At 59.8% G+C, this 17290-nt stretch overlaps 1 protein-coding gene across 6 annotated transcripts in view; it reads left to right on the forward strand.

Moving 5' to 3' along the window:
- The window catches only part of PCNT (pericentrin), a 101410-nt gene extending 90270 nt beyond the window's left edge, over positions 1-11140 (forward strand). For 5 of the 6 annotated variants that reach the window (XM_055313410.1, XM_055313411.1, XM_055313412.1 and 2 more), the window contains 7 exons: positions 33-206; positions 4941-5060; positions 6199-6431; positions 7934-8010; positions 8582-8702; positions 10126-10253; positions 10789-11140. In XM_055313410.1, coding sequence (XP_055169385.1) covers positions 33-206; positions 4941-5060; positions 6199-6431; positions 7934-8010; positions 8582-8702; positions 10126-10253; positions 10789-10832 — 897 coding nt within the window. In that variant the 3' untranslated portion in view covers positions 10833-11140. The remainder of the gene's footprint in view (positions 1-32; positions 207-4940; positions 5061-6198; positions 6432-7933; positions 8011-8581; positions 8703-10125; positions 10254-10788) is intronic. The other variant, XM_055313415.1, reaches the window with a different exon arrangement.
- The last annotated feature ends 6150 nt before the right edge of the window (positions 11141-17290 follow it).

The raw sequence follows: 17290 nt of genomic DNA on the forward strand, positions 1-17290 counted from the left end.
TGTGTGTTTATCTTTGTTTTCTCTCTTTCAAGAAAAAAATGACCGTAGAGCTGCAGACCCAGCTGGTGGACGTCCTCCTGAAAGACAACGACTCCCTGACCAAGGCCCTGCGCACGGTGACCCAGGAGAAGGCCGAGCTGTGCCGGGCGGTGTCCCAGCTGGAGAAGTCCCTGAAGCATCACGTGCTGAGGCGCGGCGTGTGCAGCGTACGTGCGGGACACGGCCTGGGCGGGTGGCGGCGGCGGTTGTCCCGGTTGTCACGAGTTCCTGCGGGGGGCTCGTGCCCGAGGGCGCCACACGGTCCTCCTTAAGTCTCTGCGACGTGTGGCGTTGGGCACAGACGTGTGCGGGTGCCCGTGACCCTCGCCACGCGATCACGTTTGGGGCACGCTCGTGACAGGAAATGTATTTATTTGACTTTTAGCTGATTAAGATGATGGAAGCCTTCTTTATTGTGTAGATTTGATAGACCTTTTACCTGGAATGCCTATTTTTTTCTTTTGTGTTTAGATTGTCATATCTGTCATTTACTTTGTTTTTCTTACGAAGAAAAAATAATTTTTAACTTCACACACAGTAGAATCTGCCCCTCCTTGGTAGGACGTCATTTGAGTTTTCACCGCGTAGACTGGCGGCGACCCAGGGCCGCGCAGGGTGGTGGCCGGCTGCCGGCGGGCACGGCCCGGCTCCTTCCGCACCCGCCTCTTCCGGGACGTCCCGCAGGTGGAAGCTCTTGGGCTCCTCTTTCCAGACGCCGCTGGGATCCTCCTGGGCGGCGACGTGGCCCGTTGTGTTGCTGAGCAGCGTCCTGGCCGCGAGTGTGCTCAGCGCAGCCCCTCGCCTGTGGCTTTTGCCTCGGAGCTGGCGCTTTCTCTGCAGTTTCTCTGGCCTGAACCCCTGGGGGCCCCGCCGAGCGCCCACGGATGCCCCACCTCGCTTCCCAAAACCGGGGCGTCTCGGCGCTGCATCTGCACGCTTGCTGCCGGCCGTGCCTTTTCCGTTACCGTGGTCTCGGGTGCGGGGTGGCGTCTGTGTCGTCTTTGGTGACGTGTCCTTGCCCACGTCATACTGCTGCGTTCTGAGTTCTCTATACGTCGTGGATGCGACTGCTTGGTCGGTTATGTGATTTGTGACCTCTTCTCCCTGGCGACGCTGTCTCCTCCGTATAGGTCGCACCCTTTGCAGAGCAGAATCTAAAAAATCTTTTTTAAAGATTTTATTCATTTATTCATGAGAGACACACACAGAGAGAGGCAGAGACGCAGGCAGAGGGAGAAGCAGGCTCCATGCAGGGCCGGACGTGGAACTCGATCCCGGGACCCCGGGGTCATGCCCTGAGCCAAAGGCAGATGATCAACCGCTGAGCCCCCCCGGTGTCCCTGAAATTTAGTTCTAATTAAGTTTTTTTTTTTTTTTTTTTTTTTTTTACTGGATCATGCCAAGAGTTTTGCAGTCGATCTTTTTACATTTGGGTCTGTGATCCATTTTGAGTCCCTTTTTTTTCGGTCCGAGGCTTTGGTCGAGGATTATCTGTATGTGTGTTGGGATCAGTTAGTGTGACACACGTCGTTGGTTGTCTTGGTGCTGGTGTCAGACCTCTTCCCACGCCGTCGGCGGTCGGGTGTCTGGATTCTCCGTCCTGTTCAACTGACCGGGCCACATGGCTTATATTACAGCCTCGTATCGGGTCGTGTGAAAATCGCGATCTTATTATGTTTTCAGATTATTTGGCTGTTCTTGCTTCTCTGTCTTTCCACATACGTGTTAGAATCTTGCTGGTTGGTTGGGGCGGTGGGCGAGTGTGTAGATGGCTGTGGGGGAACCGTGAGGTATGGGACCCGCTGGTCTGGAAAACCGTCGGGCCGTGCCTCCCGGCAGTTCCAGGTAAAAACTCGTGCACACACTTTCCTGTCACCGCCGCTTGTACTGGCCGAAGCGTGGAAATAACCCACGTGTCCATAATTAACGAAGGGGCGAGTAAAATACGGCTTATCCACAAACGGGCTGCTTTGGCGGGAGAAAGGGCTACGGGACTGCTGCGTGCGGCTGAGTGCGGACCTTCCTTCACTGCGCGCGGCCCCTCCGTGTGGGGTGTCCGGGGCAGCAACGCCACTGAGGCAGCACCCAAGTCGGTGGTTCCTGGGGGCGGGCGGGGTTGGGGCGGCGAGGACCCCGCGGTAGACGGTGATCGCTGCGCTCGGTGAATGTAGTAAAACCCGCTGAGCTGTGCGTTTTCAGGGGATAAACCTGTGGTTGCACTTTGTGAGGCTCTCGTGGAGGTTTTGGGTGAGAACTGACCTCGACGCAGCCGTAGGGAGGCTGCGGTTGAGCCACGCGGGTCTCCCGCCTGGGAGCTTGCCGGGCCCTCGGCCCTCTGAGGGCGCTGTCGGCCGCCTCGGGCCCTGGAAGCCTGTTGACACCTGCACGTCGCACTCTCCGGGGGCCGGTGAAGCATTTTGTTTCCCGGGTGTTCAAGGCTCGTGTGCAGAGACGCGGTCACTGTGCCCAGGTCCGCTTGTCCGTGACCCGGCCGACCTCAGGCTCTCGCCCCGTGAACCCTCCTGTGGGTGTTCTACGTAGACGGTCACGTCCTCTGTGGCGAGTCTTGTCTCCTCTCCAGCGTGACACCGTTGGTTCCCTCCCTTGGCCTCTTGCGCAGGGACCCCCGCCTGGTGCCCAGTGCTGGGGGCAGGGCCTCCGTCCGCCAGCGGCTCGTGCGCAGGCCCTGGGCTGACCGACCACCGCCCTTCCGGTCTCAGCCGCCAGGACTTTTCACCACGGATGCATGTGGAGTCTGTTACGCTTCTCCTTCACCTGTTGATACGGTGACGTGTTTCTCCTTGTTTCCTCAGCCGACGGGTATCACCGTGATCTTTGGGCGTGGACTGCGCTGCCGTCCCGGGGGGGGGGGGCCCAGTCAGTCGTGACGTCTTCGCATTGTTACATATTGTTGGATTCAATTTGCCCGTATTTTGTGGAGCATTTTTGCCTCTGAGTTCACGAGGGATCCTAGTCCGGAGGGTTCTTTGTGTGACGTAGTTTTGGCCTCAGAAAACGAGTTGGGACTTGTTCGCTCCTCTTCTTAATTTCTGGAGCAGATTACGTAGAGTCGGTATCGTTTCTTCCTTAAATATTTATTATAATTCACCAGTGAAACCACCAGAGCCCAGGATGGGTCTTCTGTGGAAGGTTCTCAGTGGGGGACGTGGTGGTTCTGGTGCTGGGGGGGCCCCACCGAGCTGCTCCTGCGTCGAGGGGTCGCTGTCTGCCGAGCTGCCACCGGCTTCGCGCCGCGCGTGGTGAAGCTCGGGCGGCGGGGGGCGAGGTCGTCCCGGCCGCCGGCAACCCGGGCCGTGCATTCCCCACTGCTGGAGGCCGCGGCTGTCCCTGGGACCCGAGCCCAGGCACACGTTTACCTTCAGAGGGAAGCTCACCAGGAAATCGGGGAATAAATTGTTACGGAGGAAGAACTGACACAGATGCTCTGCTAGTGTCGGCCACACGGGGACTCGGAGCCCTGAGCCCCTGAGCCCCTGCGTCCCGGACGCAGGAGCGTCTGTCGCCCCCCGAGCTGCCGCGGCGTCCCCAGCACAGGACGCTGCCGCTCTTCGTCCCTTCCTCTGCCTCGTCCTCCCTCTGGCCGCCAGCCACTTTGTTCTCTTGCCCTGAGTCTCTCTCTAGTCTGTTTTGTCTGTTATTTGTTCCACTTTTTTAGGTTCTGCATGTAAGTGAGATGATACGGTGTTGGTGTTTTTCTGTCTGATTTCTTTCACGTAGTGTAATGTTTTGTTTTTTTTTTTAATTGAAGATTTTATTTATTTATTCATTCAACACACGGAGAGAGGCAGAGACACAGGCAGAGGGAGAAGCAGGCTCCATGCAGGGAGCCTGAGGCCGGACTCGATCCTGGGTCTCCAGGGTCATGCCCTGGGCCAAAGGCAGACGCTCAACCACTGAGCCCTGCAGGCGCTTCTGAAATAAACATTTTTAATGAGTAAATTACTGAGCATGAATTAGCGGAGCGTTGTCTCCCTGTCCAAGGGGACTCTCGTTCCTGGAGGGTGTCTTCCCAGCAGTGGCCAGGCCGTGTGTTAGGACCAGGACAGCAAACACGTGGCCTTCCTCTTCCTCATCCGGGGTCCTGCGAGGGCCCGTCCACAGGGTCCCCTTGGTCACGGGCTCCTCCTCCAGCTATGCCCTGAGCTGGGGCTGCTGCGACCAGGCTGCCCTGCCCCGTGCCTGCAGGACGGGGGTCACCGAGCTCGCGGCCCCGTGCCAGGCGGTGGGGCAGCCCCTTGCTGTCTCACTGCGGGATCCTGCTCCTCTGTTGAGGGGCCCCTTGTGGGGCTCTGGGCGTCCTGCGCACACGGTGTCCGGCCGCGTGCATGTGCTCGGACGTGCGCCTGGTGGTGACGGCCTCTGCGTCCACGGCGCCCTCACTGAGACGTCCAGGTGTGATTTGTTGGTGCCGCGGCAGGACCAGGGACTCGGGAGTTAGCGTTTCTAGGACCAGAGGCTGTGTGCCGCTCAACAGGCTCCGTGCTTTGATCTCAGCGTTTGACTAGTGTTTGGGTTTTGTTCTTGGTAAAACGCGCCCGTGGTGCCGTCGCGCTCAAGTGCGCATGTGTAGTCCCCACCATGAGCGTCGAGCACCCGATAACACACGTGGCCGCTCGGGGCTCTGAAAGGATGCGGATCGGGGACCCAGGGGCGGCCACACCGCGGCCTTCGGGAGACGAGCTCCAGCCTCTCCGCTCGCGGGGGCCTCAGCCTGGAAAGGTCCTGGGGGGCGGCCGAGGGGGACACGAGCTGTGTGAACGCGCCCTGACCCTGGGTCGGGGGTTCCCGTGGTATCTCCTGCTGACTCTGCCCTTGCCGTTTCCCTCGAGGCTGTTGCGTAGGAGCCGCTCCGTAGACGGTGCGTCTGTGGTTTGTTGCAGAGGCCGGACAGGTGTGCGGGGAAGCAGGACGGGACGGCCTTGCCGAGCTCGGCGCGACAGCCAGACCCAGGACTGCCGCCAGCAGCCGCGCGCGAGGACACAAACACCTGCGGCGTGCAAGTAAGGCCGGGCCGGGGGCCACTGGGCGCCTCTGCTCGCGGACCCTTACGTGTTTAAGGCTCTGTGTGCAGGGGCGGCTCCGTCGGTCGAGGGTCTGACTCTTGATGTAGCTCAGGTCACGACCGTGGGGTCCTGGGGTCGCGCCCTGCGTTGAGCCCCACGTGGGGGCCTGCTTGGGACTCCCCCCACCCCCGCCCCCACGCATGCCTTGCTCTTTCAGAAAAAAAAAAAAAGACTTTGTATTTAGAGCAGCTTGGAGCTGACCCCAGAGTCGAGGGGAAGGTGTGAGCGTCCCCGGTGTCGACAGCCGCACCCGATGAGCCCGCGTGCCGCGCGGTCTGGGATGGGGCCGCAGGCACCCGCCCCCGCGGCTCTCGACAGCAGCGCCCCCGGCCCTCTCTGCCTGCTGGGCTCCCCGACGCCCCGGGGGACTCTGAAAACTCCTGTTGGTTCGTGTGGCTGAGGAGGCATTGCCGTCCCGTGGGGCGGGCGCCGCCGTGTGCCTGTTGGCCGCGGGGAGCGCGGTTGGAGGGGACACACTTGCAGCTGGTGTCGCTCCCGAGTGTGTGCGTGTGCAGTCAAGGCGCCCGGCTGCGTCGTTGAGGCCACGGTCCCCACAGCCCGAGAACACCCAGGTCGGCGATTCGCGGGTCATCGTTGCGGCCCCCGGATTTGAACGCTGAGCCCTCCCTTGAGGGGAGACGCGTGTTGGAATCAGGTTATGAGGATGCGCCTCTGCTTCAGGGTGTCCTGCGGCCCCCGGACGAGCCCCCACCCGCCGGGTGTGCACGGCCCTCGGGGTCACGTTCAGGGGCCCTGGGAGGCCCTCGCAGGCCCGGGAAGGATGTCTGCGCCGTCCTCTGCCGCAGGCCGTCCCTGGGGACCGTGTGCACGGCTGACTGAGGTGACAATTTGCCGAGGGGGGAAACCGTCTGCTTCTTTTTATTTCAAGGTTTTGAAGCTGTGCTTGTCTAGGTTCTCTGCAGCCGGCGAGAGCTCGAACCCGGAACCCTGGGTCCAGGGCTGCAGGCTCCACCGGCAGCCGCCCTGCGCCCCGTCCAGGTGTTTGTAAAGCACAAGGGGACACGTGCCGCACGGCCTTTGTCCCGTGATGGGTTTGCTTTTTTATTTCTTTCAGATGGAGAAGTTGTACCTGCATTACTTGAGAGCAGAAAGCTTCAGGAAAGCTCTGATTTATCAGAAGAAGTACCTTTTGCTGCTGATTGGTGGATTCCAGGACTCCGAACAAGAGACGCTCTCCATGATCGCTCACCTGGGCGTATTTCCCTCCAAAGCCGATAAGAAGACGACCACGTCGCGCCCTTTCACGAGGTTCCGGACGGCTGTCAGGGTGGTGATCGCCATATTAAGGTAGCGCTGAGGCCCGCGCTGCCCCGCGTCCACGGGCAGGAGGCACACGGGGTGCCGGGTTGTGCCCCCACCCCCCCAGGACGATGACTCTTGAGCCTCTAAGATTACGTGACGCCTGCCCCAAGGGCACGTTGTGCACAACTGTCGGCAGCACGCGGGGTTGGCTTTTCCTCACCAAACCCGGGCTTCCCCTCGACGGCCTGCGTGCTGGGTCCCGTGTGATGACGGGCACGGCCGATCCGGTTGAAACTGCGTCCCACCGCTCCCCGTGGCCAAGTCCCACGTTCTAGTGACACGTGTGCTCCGTCCGGGGGGCCATGGACCCATCTCCGGGAGGGCAGGGGGGGTCCTGCCGCCCCAGCGCCGTCTGTGGCCCCGGCTGGTTTGCACGGGGTCGTGTGGGGGCAGGTGTGGGGCCTCGGGTGTGACTGGGGATCCGGGCCTGTTCATACCGGTGATGAAATCGGTTCTGTGTCCTGATGTGGACTTTCTCGGAGTGTTTGTCCCACTGAGGATTGGGGGATCGTAGGGCTGCGTGCGCCCGTGACGCCCTGGGACCTTCCTCAGGCCAGCAGGGCTGGCTCCCCTGGTCTGTCGAGCGCCAGGGCGGGGGGGGGGCCCTGCCCTGTGGAGACCGCGGGCGTGGGAGGCGGCCTCAGGGCGCGGTCCCCTCGGCTCGGGGTTCTGACTGCAGCCCCCACCTGTCCGCCCGCCTGCCCGCCCGCCCGTCCCGCGTGTTTGCAGAGGCTGCGCTGGGCCAGGAAGCCTGGCGGTGCCACGTGGGGCAGGCCAGCAGCTTCCCTTCCCTTCCCTTCCCTTCCCTTCCCTTCCCTTCCCTTCCCTTCCCTTCCCTTCCCTTCCCTTCCCTTCCCTTCCCTTCCCTTCCCTTCCCTTCCCTTCCCTTCCCTTCCCTTCCCTTCCCTTCCCTTCCCTTCCCTTCCCTTCCCTTCCCTTCCCTTCCCTTCCCTTCCCTTCCCTTCCCTTCCCTTCCCTTCCCTTCCCTTCCCTTCCCTTCCCTTCCCTTCCCTTCCCTTCCCTTCCCTTCCCTTCCCTTCCCTTCCCTTCCCTTCCCTTCCCTTCCCTTCCCTTCCCTTCCCTTCCCTTCCCTTCCCTTCCCTTCCCTTCCCTTCCCTTCCCTTCCCTTCCCTTCCCTTCCCTTCCCTTCCCTTCCCTTCCCTTCCCTTCCCTTCCCTTCCCTTCCCTTCCCTTCCCTTCCCTTCCCTTCCCTTCCCGCGGGCAGCGCTCCAGCAGCTGTGGTTTGACGCGAATCAGAAAGTGCCTCCCTGGAGCCGGGGTCGGGGCCCGGGGCGGCGGGCAGGAGGCCACAGCGCCGTGTCCCCGGGCACCACCCGGCTGGGCCTCCCTTGTGCCCCCCCCCCCCCCCGAGCCGTCGGGCTGGGCCGCTGGGCGTCAGGGCGGCGGGTCAGGCCTGCGCTCGCTGCTGTCTTCGCAGCCGTTGTGCTCTGGTTTCCAGCCTTTCGTGTCCTTCCTCTTCCGCGCAGATTACGCTTTCTGGTTAAGAAGTGGCAAGAGGTGGATCGGAGAGGCGCCGCCACGCACGGCCGAGCGCCGCGTCCAGGTGGGCCCACTGCCCCGCGAGCGGACGGCGAGGTGGCTCCTGGAGGGAGGTGGTGCGGGTGCGGGCGGACGCCGGCCGGCGCTGGGACAGCGCGGAGACCTGAGCGCACGGTCGCCGTCGTGACGAAAGGTGTCGGGAGCCGGCTGCCCGCTGCCCCCGTGTCACCGTGTCCCCGTCGGGCACGCGGCCCGGCCGCCCGTCAGCCCTGCTTCCCAGGTGTTATTTCCCGGAATTAAAATGGCTTCTTGGCCTCCGGAGACCTTGCTGCCCCGGGTCCGGGGCCCCTCCGTCCCCCGAGCCCCTCACTGCCCTGCAGGTCACGGGCGCCGCCGAGCGGTCCGGTCGGGTCAGCCCCAGGTCAGCCCTGGGTCAGCCCCCGCGGCGCAGTACAGAGATCAAAACTCAGGCCGCCTCCGGGGCTTTTTAAAACATGATTTTTACAAATCGGTTATTTTAAAAATGCTTTGGAATTGCCATGCAGACTCTTAAAAGTTCATAGACTTGGAATTTTGGTAGAAGGGCCTCTCTGCTCACGGGTGTTCCTCTGTTTCCTGTTCTCCTCGGGGAGAAGGGCTCCCGGCGCCACGGCAGCAGCCCCCGCCCGCAGCCAGCAGGTCGCCCCCGACCCGGGACACATCCTGCAGCCGCTCCGGGGACCGAGCCCCCAAGGCCTCCCCGGGCAGGAGGCACAGGTGAGTGTGGCCGCCAGTGCGCCAGGGCCCGCTGGGCTGGGCTGCATGTGTCCTGGGGACTCGGGGTGACGTGAGCCGTCCCAGGGCTGCGGGAGACACCGGGCCCCTGTGGGGAGGCCTGCAGCCTCCACTTAGGACAGCAGAGGCCTGGAGGTTGCTGGTCGGTGCCGGTAGGTCCGGCCCTTGGCGACCTGTGCGCCCCGGAGGCCATGGGGGTGTGGCCGCGGCTGGGACTGGCCATCGGGGTTCCCTGCGAAGCGTGGGACGGCTTCGCTCTGCAGAGGGAACCACACAAGCGTCTACTCAGGCGCCGGGACGAGGGAAGCCGTCGGAGCCGTGTCGTTTCCACCACGACCTCCCAGGATTTGTAACAAAGCACACCTGAGTTTGTGTCTCCGTGGTGTCGGCACCTGCGTCTGGAATCCTCCGTGCCAGCGTGTCCCGCTCTCAGCCCCCGCGTGTGCCCTCGCCCCGCGCCCCGGCTGACGGGGCATCTCTGTGCACGCTGCACCTGGGCGTCTGGTGTGGCCGTCCCGCCCTCGCACAGGCGCCCCGTGGAGCCGCAGGCGTGTGCTCCCGCTGTGCCGACCACGTGCACCTGGCTCCGGCCTGGCCCCCCACAGCCGGGGTCGTGAGATGGAGCCCGTGTCAGCGGGGCCCGCCAGGTTCCCTCCCAGGGCTCGCTCCCTCGGGGACTTTATTTTTTTTTTATTTTTATTTTTTTTCCCTCGGGGACTTTAAATAACAGACTGGTGTACGGGGATTCTTACTCATTATAACTCACTTTATAGAAGTTGGGTTTTGCATTTACTATTTATTTTAAGGTTTTAGTTATTTATTCATGAGAGACACACAGAGAGAGGCAGAGACACAGGCAGGGGGAGATGCAGGCTCCCTGCAGGGACCCTGATGCAGGACTCGATCCTGGGGCCCCGGGGTCATGCCCTGACCACCCAGGCGTCCCCAGAAGTCGGTTCTAGAACATCACGCTGCACTTTATTTTATTATTATTATTATTTTTATTTTTTTTATTTATGACAGATAGATAGAGGCAGAGACACAGGCAGAGGGAGAAGCAGGCTCCATGCACGGGAGCCCGACGTGGGACTCGATCCCGTGTCCCCAGGATCGCGCCCTGGGCCAAAGGCAGGCGCCAAACCGCTGAGCCACCCAGGGATCCCTATTATTATTTTAAAAATATTTTATTTATTTATTCATGAGAGACAGAGAGAGAGAGAGACACTGCACTTTAAAACCATGCCTGACTTGGGCTCCCGGCCGCACGGTGGGCCGAGGCGGTGGACGCAGCACACGCGTGTGCACGCTTCAGGCTCTGCCATGGCGGGAGAGGCTCTGCGGGGAACACCGTCCGGTCCGCCCCCACCGCGCTCTCCGTGCTCAGGACACTCGTGTGTCTTCACAGATCCACTCCGTCTCCGGATTCAAGATCACAAGGGTCCCCGGCTGCTTCTCAAGATCCCGAGCGCTCCCTGACGGAGTATATCCACCACCTGGAGGTGATCCAGCAGCGGCTGGGCGGGGCGGCCACAGGTGAGGGTCTTGGCCAGACACCCCAGGCCCGGCCCAGCCCACGGTCACCGCTGCCGTGTCCCTGTGTCCCCGGGAGGGCAATGGTAGGTGGCGGCGCTGCCCGTGCGTGGAGGCCAGGGACCGCGGGCTCCATGCCTACCCCCTCCTTCGCACACGAGGCGCCACACGGCGGCGGCGTCTCTACGGTCAGGACCTGAGCCATCGTGTGTCCTGTGGTTCTCGTTCTTACCACGAGCGAGATGAGCTCAGGGCCCCGGCCCAGAACTCAGCAGTTCTCGTTGAAAGTCCCGTGGAGGGATCCCTGGGTGGCGCAGCGGTTTAGCACCTGCCTTTGGCCCAGGGCGTGATCCTGGAGACCCGGGATCGAGTCCCACGTCGGGCTCCCGGTGCATGGAGCCTGCTTCTCCCTCTGCCTGTGTCTCTGCCTCTCTCTCTCTCTTTCTCTCTCTGACAATCATAAATAAATAAATAAAAATTTTTAAAAAAATGTCCCGTGGAGACGCTGAACTGACGGCCGTGTCATTTTCATTTCTAGATTCTGGTTCAAAGAAATCCTGTTGCCAGAGGACGAAACAGTGAATAAAATCCTTGAGGCTCTTTCCTGTGGCGGCTCTATTTGAGGAGCACAGTTCTTTCCGTTTTTCTAAGGACGCGAGCGGCGCGGGCGGCGCCTGGGAACCCGCCCCCGGGAGGAGGCCGCGCGGAGCATCTCGGTCACTGCCGTGCTTTAGCTCCTGCCGGGTCGCGTGCGCGAGTGTCGAGCGCCCCGGCTTTGCCTCCACGCGGGAGCGGAGACCGGCCTCCCGCTGGTTATTTCCTTGACGTGTACGGAGGGGAGCTCGGCTGCAGAACAGAAACAATAAAATGACAGCACTGTCTTGGTGCAAACGGCCCTTGTGTTGTTTTCATTTTATCCAATTTGCTTTGTAATTGGCGAAAACCCGAAACCTTGACTTAGAATTCGCTGAAATGCGCGTCAGCTTTTGGTGGACCGCCGCGAGCTCTTCGCCCCGCACAGGGAGACGACCGCCTGCCCGCGGGGCCTTCCCCGCTTTCCGCCCGTTTCCTGGGTGGGGCCTTGCACGTGCACGTGTTCCACTGGCTCTGGGCCGTTTACTCATTCCTGAGAGGCCCAGAGAGGGAGACGCAGGCAGGGGGAGGAGCAGGCTCCACGCGGGGAGCCCGACGCGGGACTCGGTCCAGGGACCCCGGGTGACGCCCTGGGCCGAAGGGAGGCGCTTGACCGTGGAGCCGCCCAGGGGTCCTGCTGGCGTGGCTGTTCCCACAGCACAGCTCTTTCTGGGTGGCCGCGCGTTTCCATGACGGGTTTCCCTCTCGCCTCCGACACGTGCACGGCTGAGGGAGGCGACGGCGGGGTTGCTGCGTGAGGGGTGCGCCCTCTGCCCTCACACCGACCGCACAGCCGGGGGGGCCTGTTCCCTGGAGGAGACGCAGCCCAACGGGCGAGCGGCTGTGCGGTGGTGCTGGGGTCCCTGGGGTGACCCTGAGGCTGTGCATAAGGGAGTCGTCACTGTGGCTCTGGGGCGAGCTGGCAGGTGACAGTCCTGCTTTCTTAGGTGTTGTGCACCGAACCGTTTAGAATAAGGAGCCGCGTCAGGGACACACACCAGCACCACATGGGACCCCCCCCACCCCGCACGCCCGTCAGGACGGCCACCGTCGGGAGGCGACAGGTGCGGGGGGATGTGGGGAAAGGGGAGCCTCTCTGCTACTGGTGGGAAACCAGGCAGGGCGGCCACCGTGGGGACGGGGTGGGGGGGGTGGCCTTGGGGAGCCGGATACGGAGCTGCCCTCCGACCTGGCAATTGCACTGCTGGGTACTGACCCCGCAGCCCAGAGGCGGTGAGCTGCAGGGGCACCTGCACCCCCGCGTTCCCAGCGGCCGTGTCCACGGGGGCCGCACCGCGGGAGGAGCCTCGACGTCCAGGGACAGATGCTGGAGGGAGGAGACGTGGTCCCTGCGCACCCCGGGTGTCACTCGGCCGTGAGGGGGCAGATCTCGCCATTTACACCGACGTGGGGGGAGCCGGAGGGCGTGATGCGGGGGGGGGGGAGAGTCAGCCGGGGAGAGACATGATCCCACGGCCTCCCTCACACGGGGACTGGAGGAAACAGCCCAGAGGGTCACGGGAAGGAGGGAAAGTGAAACAGGACGAATCAGAGGGAGGCAAACCCTGAGAGACGAACTCCGTCCGCCCTCGCTGGAGGAGGTCGTCGGGGTCACGGCCCCAGCCCTGGGCTGGCCCCGAGCCGACCTGGGCAATCAGTTGGAGGCTGCTCACTCCCTGCCCGTCCTTGGTCCTTGGAATGTGGGCTCGGCCTCTGTGTTCCCACTGTGGGGACTGTTCCGAGGATGCGTAGCCGCGTGGATCCATCTGGATCGTGCATGTGACTGAATCCAGTGAAGGCTTCTATAGGAACTTCTAACTGGAGGGTGGGTGTGGAGTCCTGCTGGTCTTGGGCTGCCCAGGACGGGCCTCGGAGGAGGCTCCCTGCCGACGGGGAGCGCCCGGCCTCGTCCCGCCACCCTGTGACCCGTGGTGCACAGGGCCAGGTTGTGAGCCTGCACGCACGTCCCATCAGGGGCAGCCAGTGGCCTTGGCCCGAGAGCAGTGGCCCCGACGGCCGTCCTCCCGCCAGGCTGCCGGCTCCTGCAGGTCCACAGGCAGAGCCTTCCGTCATGTGTGCAAGTTGAATCCCCAGGTTCCCTTTCATTTTCTAATGTGTTTTTTATGTCTTATTTAATTAAAAAAATTTTTAGATGATCTCCGTGCCCAACCTGGCGCTTGAACTTACAGGAGCGAGATCAGGAGTTGCATGTGTTACTGCCTGGGCCAACCACGGGCCCCTACTTTTTACTTTTTGATGGAACAAAGTGTTCTTAACTTATGCTTTTATTTCTAACACATTGTTATTATTTTTTTTTAATTTACTTTATACTTTTATATTTGTTTTTTACTTTTTGTTATTAAGTAGGCTCCGCGCCCAACGTGGGGCTTGAACACAAGGATCAAGAATCACACTTCACCCACTGCGCCAGCCAGGCACCTTTTTATTCATTCATTTATTTTAAAGATTTGATTTTTAGGTCATCTCTACACTCCACACGGGGCTTGAACTCACAACCCCGAGACCGAGAGTCAGGGCTCCACGCACCCAAGCAGCCACGTGCAGCCCGTATCTGTGTTTCCCATGGAAGCATAGCTGCCGTGCAATGTTCCATCCGTTTCAGGCGTGCGACATCGAGGCTCAGCGCTTTTCTACGTTATTACCGTGATCGGTGTGGCCACCACGTGTTACACTCGTCACTTGGGCGTTATCGACTGTGCTCCCCAGGCTGCGCTTCGCATCCCCGTGACTCATTTACTTAGTAACTGGGAGTTTGTGTCTCTCCATCCCCTTTATCTGCTTCACACACACACCCCCTGCCCCCGGCAGCCACCAGTTCTTTGTATTTATGAGTCTGTTTCTCTTTGTTGTTTGCTTTGTTTCTTAGATTCCACATGGCAGTCTCTCTGGCTCATGTCACGCAGCACGATACCCTCTAGCTCCATCCACGTCCCCGCTGCGGCGAATGGCAAGATTCCATTCTTTTTGGCGGCTGAGTAATAGTCCATTGTGTACATTTACCCCATTTACACCCCCTCCTCAGCCAGCCAGCCGTCGATGGGCACGTGGGCTGCATCCATATCTTGGTTTCCGTAGCTACTGCTACAGGAAATGTAGGTGTTTTTTTTTTTTTTTTTTTTTTAATGTAGGTGTTTTTAAGTTAGTGTTTTAATTCTTTAGTTTCTCAATCGTGGGAGCAGTACCAGGACACCAACACGGATCACCTGGGTCCCCCAGACTTCTCCCCGTTGTGTAATTAGCACGATAGCACGCCTACCTTCTCCCCTCTCAAGACAGCGACTCCTCCCCTTGCCTGCTGGTTCCCGGATGCTAGGACCCACGGTTCCCAGACCTCCGTAGTTTGTAGTCCAGTGGAACACTTGCTATGTTGCCTGGTGAGTGTCCTTTTTGGGAGGCAGGACCTCTACCCTGCGGTCTGGACTCGGGAAGACAGGAAGCAGAAACTTCCCGAGTGGATCTCTGGGGGCAGCGCTAAGTGGGACCACTCGTGTTTGCGCCCCTTGGATTTCAGCTCCTGTGTCCTTCCTGTTGGGAACACCACGCCATATTAAGGTCTTCGTGGCCCCTGTCTTCACAGGTATCAATTCCTACTTTGGCGCGTCAGCTTTGCCTTGGGCTGGCTGGCCTGGTGCTCTAGCGGGCAGCAGATGCCATGGATTCCACGGCGCCAGGGGAGCAGATACTCCGTAAGGCCCTGCCGGCTGGTATCTGTGGGCACGAAGGCCAAACTTATATATAGACTGTGAGTGTGTTCCCGCGAAAATGACGCCTGGCGCTTCCAGGCTGGAAGAGCTCCAACACGGTAGAGTCGGTCGCAGGAGCTTCTCGCTGTGAGGAGCCACAGTGGGAGCTCAGCATCCGTCCTGGGCTGGCAGGTTAGACACTTAGTGGCCGCTCGTGGCCGGATCAGAAGACTCACACGGCTGGGCCCGGAGTGGCCTCCACTCTCACGCTCTGGCCGCACAGTCCTTCTGCCCGTTGTGCCAATACTAGGGTTGCCGATGACAGCCGCTGTCCAGTGTCACCTGGCTGGCATTGTGTCTCCTGTTTAATACTCCTTGCGCAGAGGCTCTCTGGGCATCAGCATTTTATACAAAGACCGTCCCCCTTGGTGCCTATTCCCATAGGCCTGCCCCCGCGCCTCATCCCAGATCTCCTTGTCCCCAGCCTCTAATTATTTTTTTTCCAAGCCCTAACCAGTCACCCAGGTCATCCGACGCTGCCCAGGGTCCGTATATATTCTCACTTTGGTTTGCTTGTTACATAAAAAGAGAATGACTGGGACCTTTGCCTCTTGGGAGGATATACCCTTACCACTGTCTTACATGCTGTATTTCCATTTTTTTTTTAAGATTTTATTTATTTATTCATGAGAGACAGAGAGAGAGAGATGCAGAGACACAGGCAGAGGGAGAAGCAGGCTCCCTGCAGGGAGCCCGACGTGGGACTCGATCCCAGGACCCCTGGATCACGCCCTGGGCGGAAGGTGGTGCTGTACTGCTGAGCCCCCCGGGCGTCCCCTCTCCTGCTGAGTCCTGCTTCCATCTTATGACAGGCTGTTGCCGGGCCCAGCTGACCCAGAGACTCTGACAGCCCATCTCGTAATGGGCTATTTTGGCTGCACGGTGACTTGAGTGTCCCAAGGTCCGGTGTTCCCTCTCTATCGAAGCACAGTAGCAAACCAGGATATTTTTTTCCCCAAATGGCATATAAATTCTCTGCTCTAACTGGTGTGCCAGAAGCTCACGGTCCTGAGTTGTGAGTCTCCTACCTGGACATGCCAGAAACTTCACACTGCGTTGTTCCTCACTCCGGTAACCACCAATGCCACCTGCTAGACCATAGGAGTCAGGTGGCAGAGCCACTTGCATCACAGCCTGGACCTATCGTGGCCTCTGTTCACTACCTGCACCCCCCCCCCTCCCCCGGGGCCGCTCTAGCAGGAGCACCATGGTACGGCCCAGGTACACAGGCATCAGGACTCTGGGCTCTTCTCAAAGCTGACAGTTTTCCAAATCACTCCGTATTAGAGTCCGAGCTGGATTCCTAGGTGTGGAACGTGCTGCTTCCAGAACCTGAAGAGGTCCAACGGTGTCTTGCTTCCTAATTGTTGAGGAGGAAGATGCAATAATCGTCTTTTACTTCTGGAAAGGATGCCCTGGGCCACCACGGGATCCCTCACAATATTATGGAGGTAGCAGGCCCCGAATTTTCACAGGGCTTGGGATTTCCTTCCTGTAGTACCTGTGTCTTACCAGGGTCTGCAGCATCTTCGCCTCGCGCTCATCTGGGCGAACAGTATGTTGTTATTGATGGGATGGGACCATGCAGTCGTCAGCAGACTTTTCAGGCCAAACTCTGTTCCACACGTTCCACAATCTGGGGCCCACAGCAACTGTCAGACGTGTGAGGAAATGAGTAACCGAGAGGGATGATTCTGATTTGTGCCACCGAGAGTGTGGTGATTTGTTACCCAACCCTAGATCCGCCATCGAGCTAGCAGCCCTCCCTTAGGCAGGTTCACACCCCGTCTTTGCGTAGGTGTAAACGCCATGTCCTACAAGATTGCGTATAAGCCAGGAAAGTCTTCTGCTCAATTTTGTTATTTTTAAAAATTTATTCAAATTCAATTAACATATAGTGTATTACTAGTCTCAGAGGCAGAGGTCAGTGACTCAGCAGTTGCGTAGAACACCCAGTGCTCACGACGCCACGTGCCCTCCTCGACGCCCGTCCCCCGTGACCCCGTCCCCCACCTCCTCCCTGCAGTGACCCTCAGTTTGTCTCCTGGAGTCAGAAGTCTCTCAGGGTTTGTCTCCTTCTCTGACTTCATCGTTTTATTCTTCCCTCCCTTCCCCTGTTATCCTGTTTTGTCTCTTCAATTCCACATCTGAGGGAAACCGTGGGTAGTTGCCTTTCTCCGAGTAGCTTATTTCAGGAGCGTAACGCCCTCTCACTCATCTGTGTTGTTGTAAATGGCAAGATTTCGTCCTCGCTGACGGCTGAGTGGTGTCCCGGTGTGTATAGACCGCGTCTCCTTCCTCCATCACCTGTCGATGGACATCTGGGCTCCTCCCACAGCGCGGCCCCTGTGGACACGGCTGCTGTGAACACTGGGGTGCAGGTGCCCCTCGGGATCACTACGTTTGTCTTCTGCTGAATTTTACATTGCAGCTCCCATCTGATTTCTTCAAGGGTCATGCTCATGAATTAACGATGTTGGCGCCACCACTCATTCATGATCCAGGCCCACACAAATCGTCCCAGTTCCTGGCAGTACTTGCTGGCTGGGTCCCAACAGCTTGTTAACGGGTTGAATTCTTTTTTTAAGATTTTATTTATTTATTCATGAGACACAAAGAGAGAGGCAGAGACACAGGCAGGGG

Source organism: Nyctereutes procyonoides, unplaced genomic scaffold (genome assembly GCF_905146905.1).
Source record: "Nyctereutes procyonoides isolate TBG_1078 unplaced genomic scaffold, NYPRO_anot_genome, whole genome shotgun sequence".
NCBI lineage: Eukaryota > Metazoa > Chordata > Mammalia > Carnivora > Canidae > Nyctereutes > Nyctereutes procyonoides.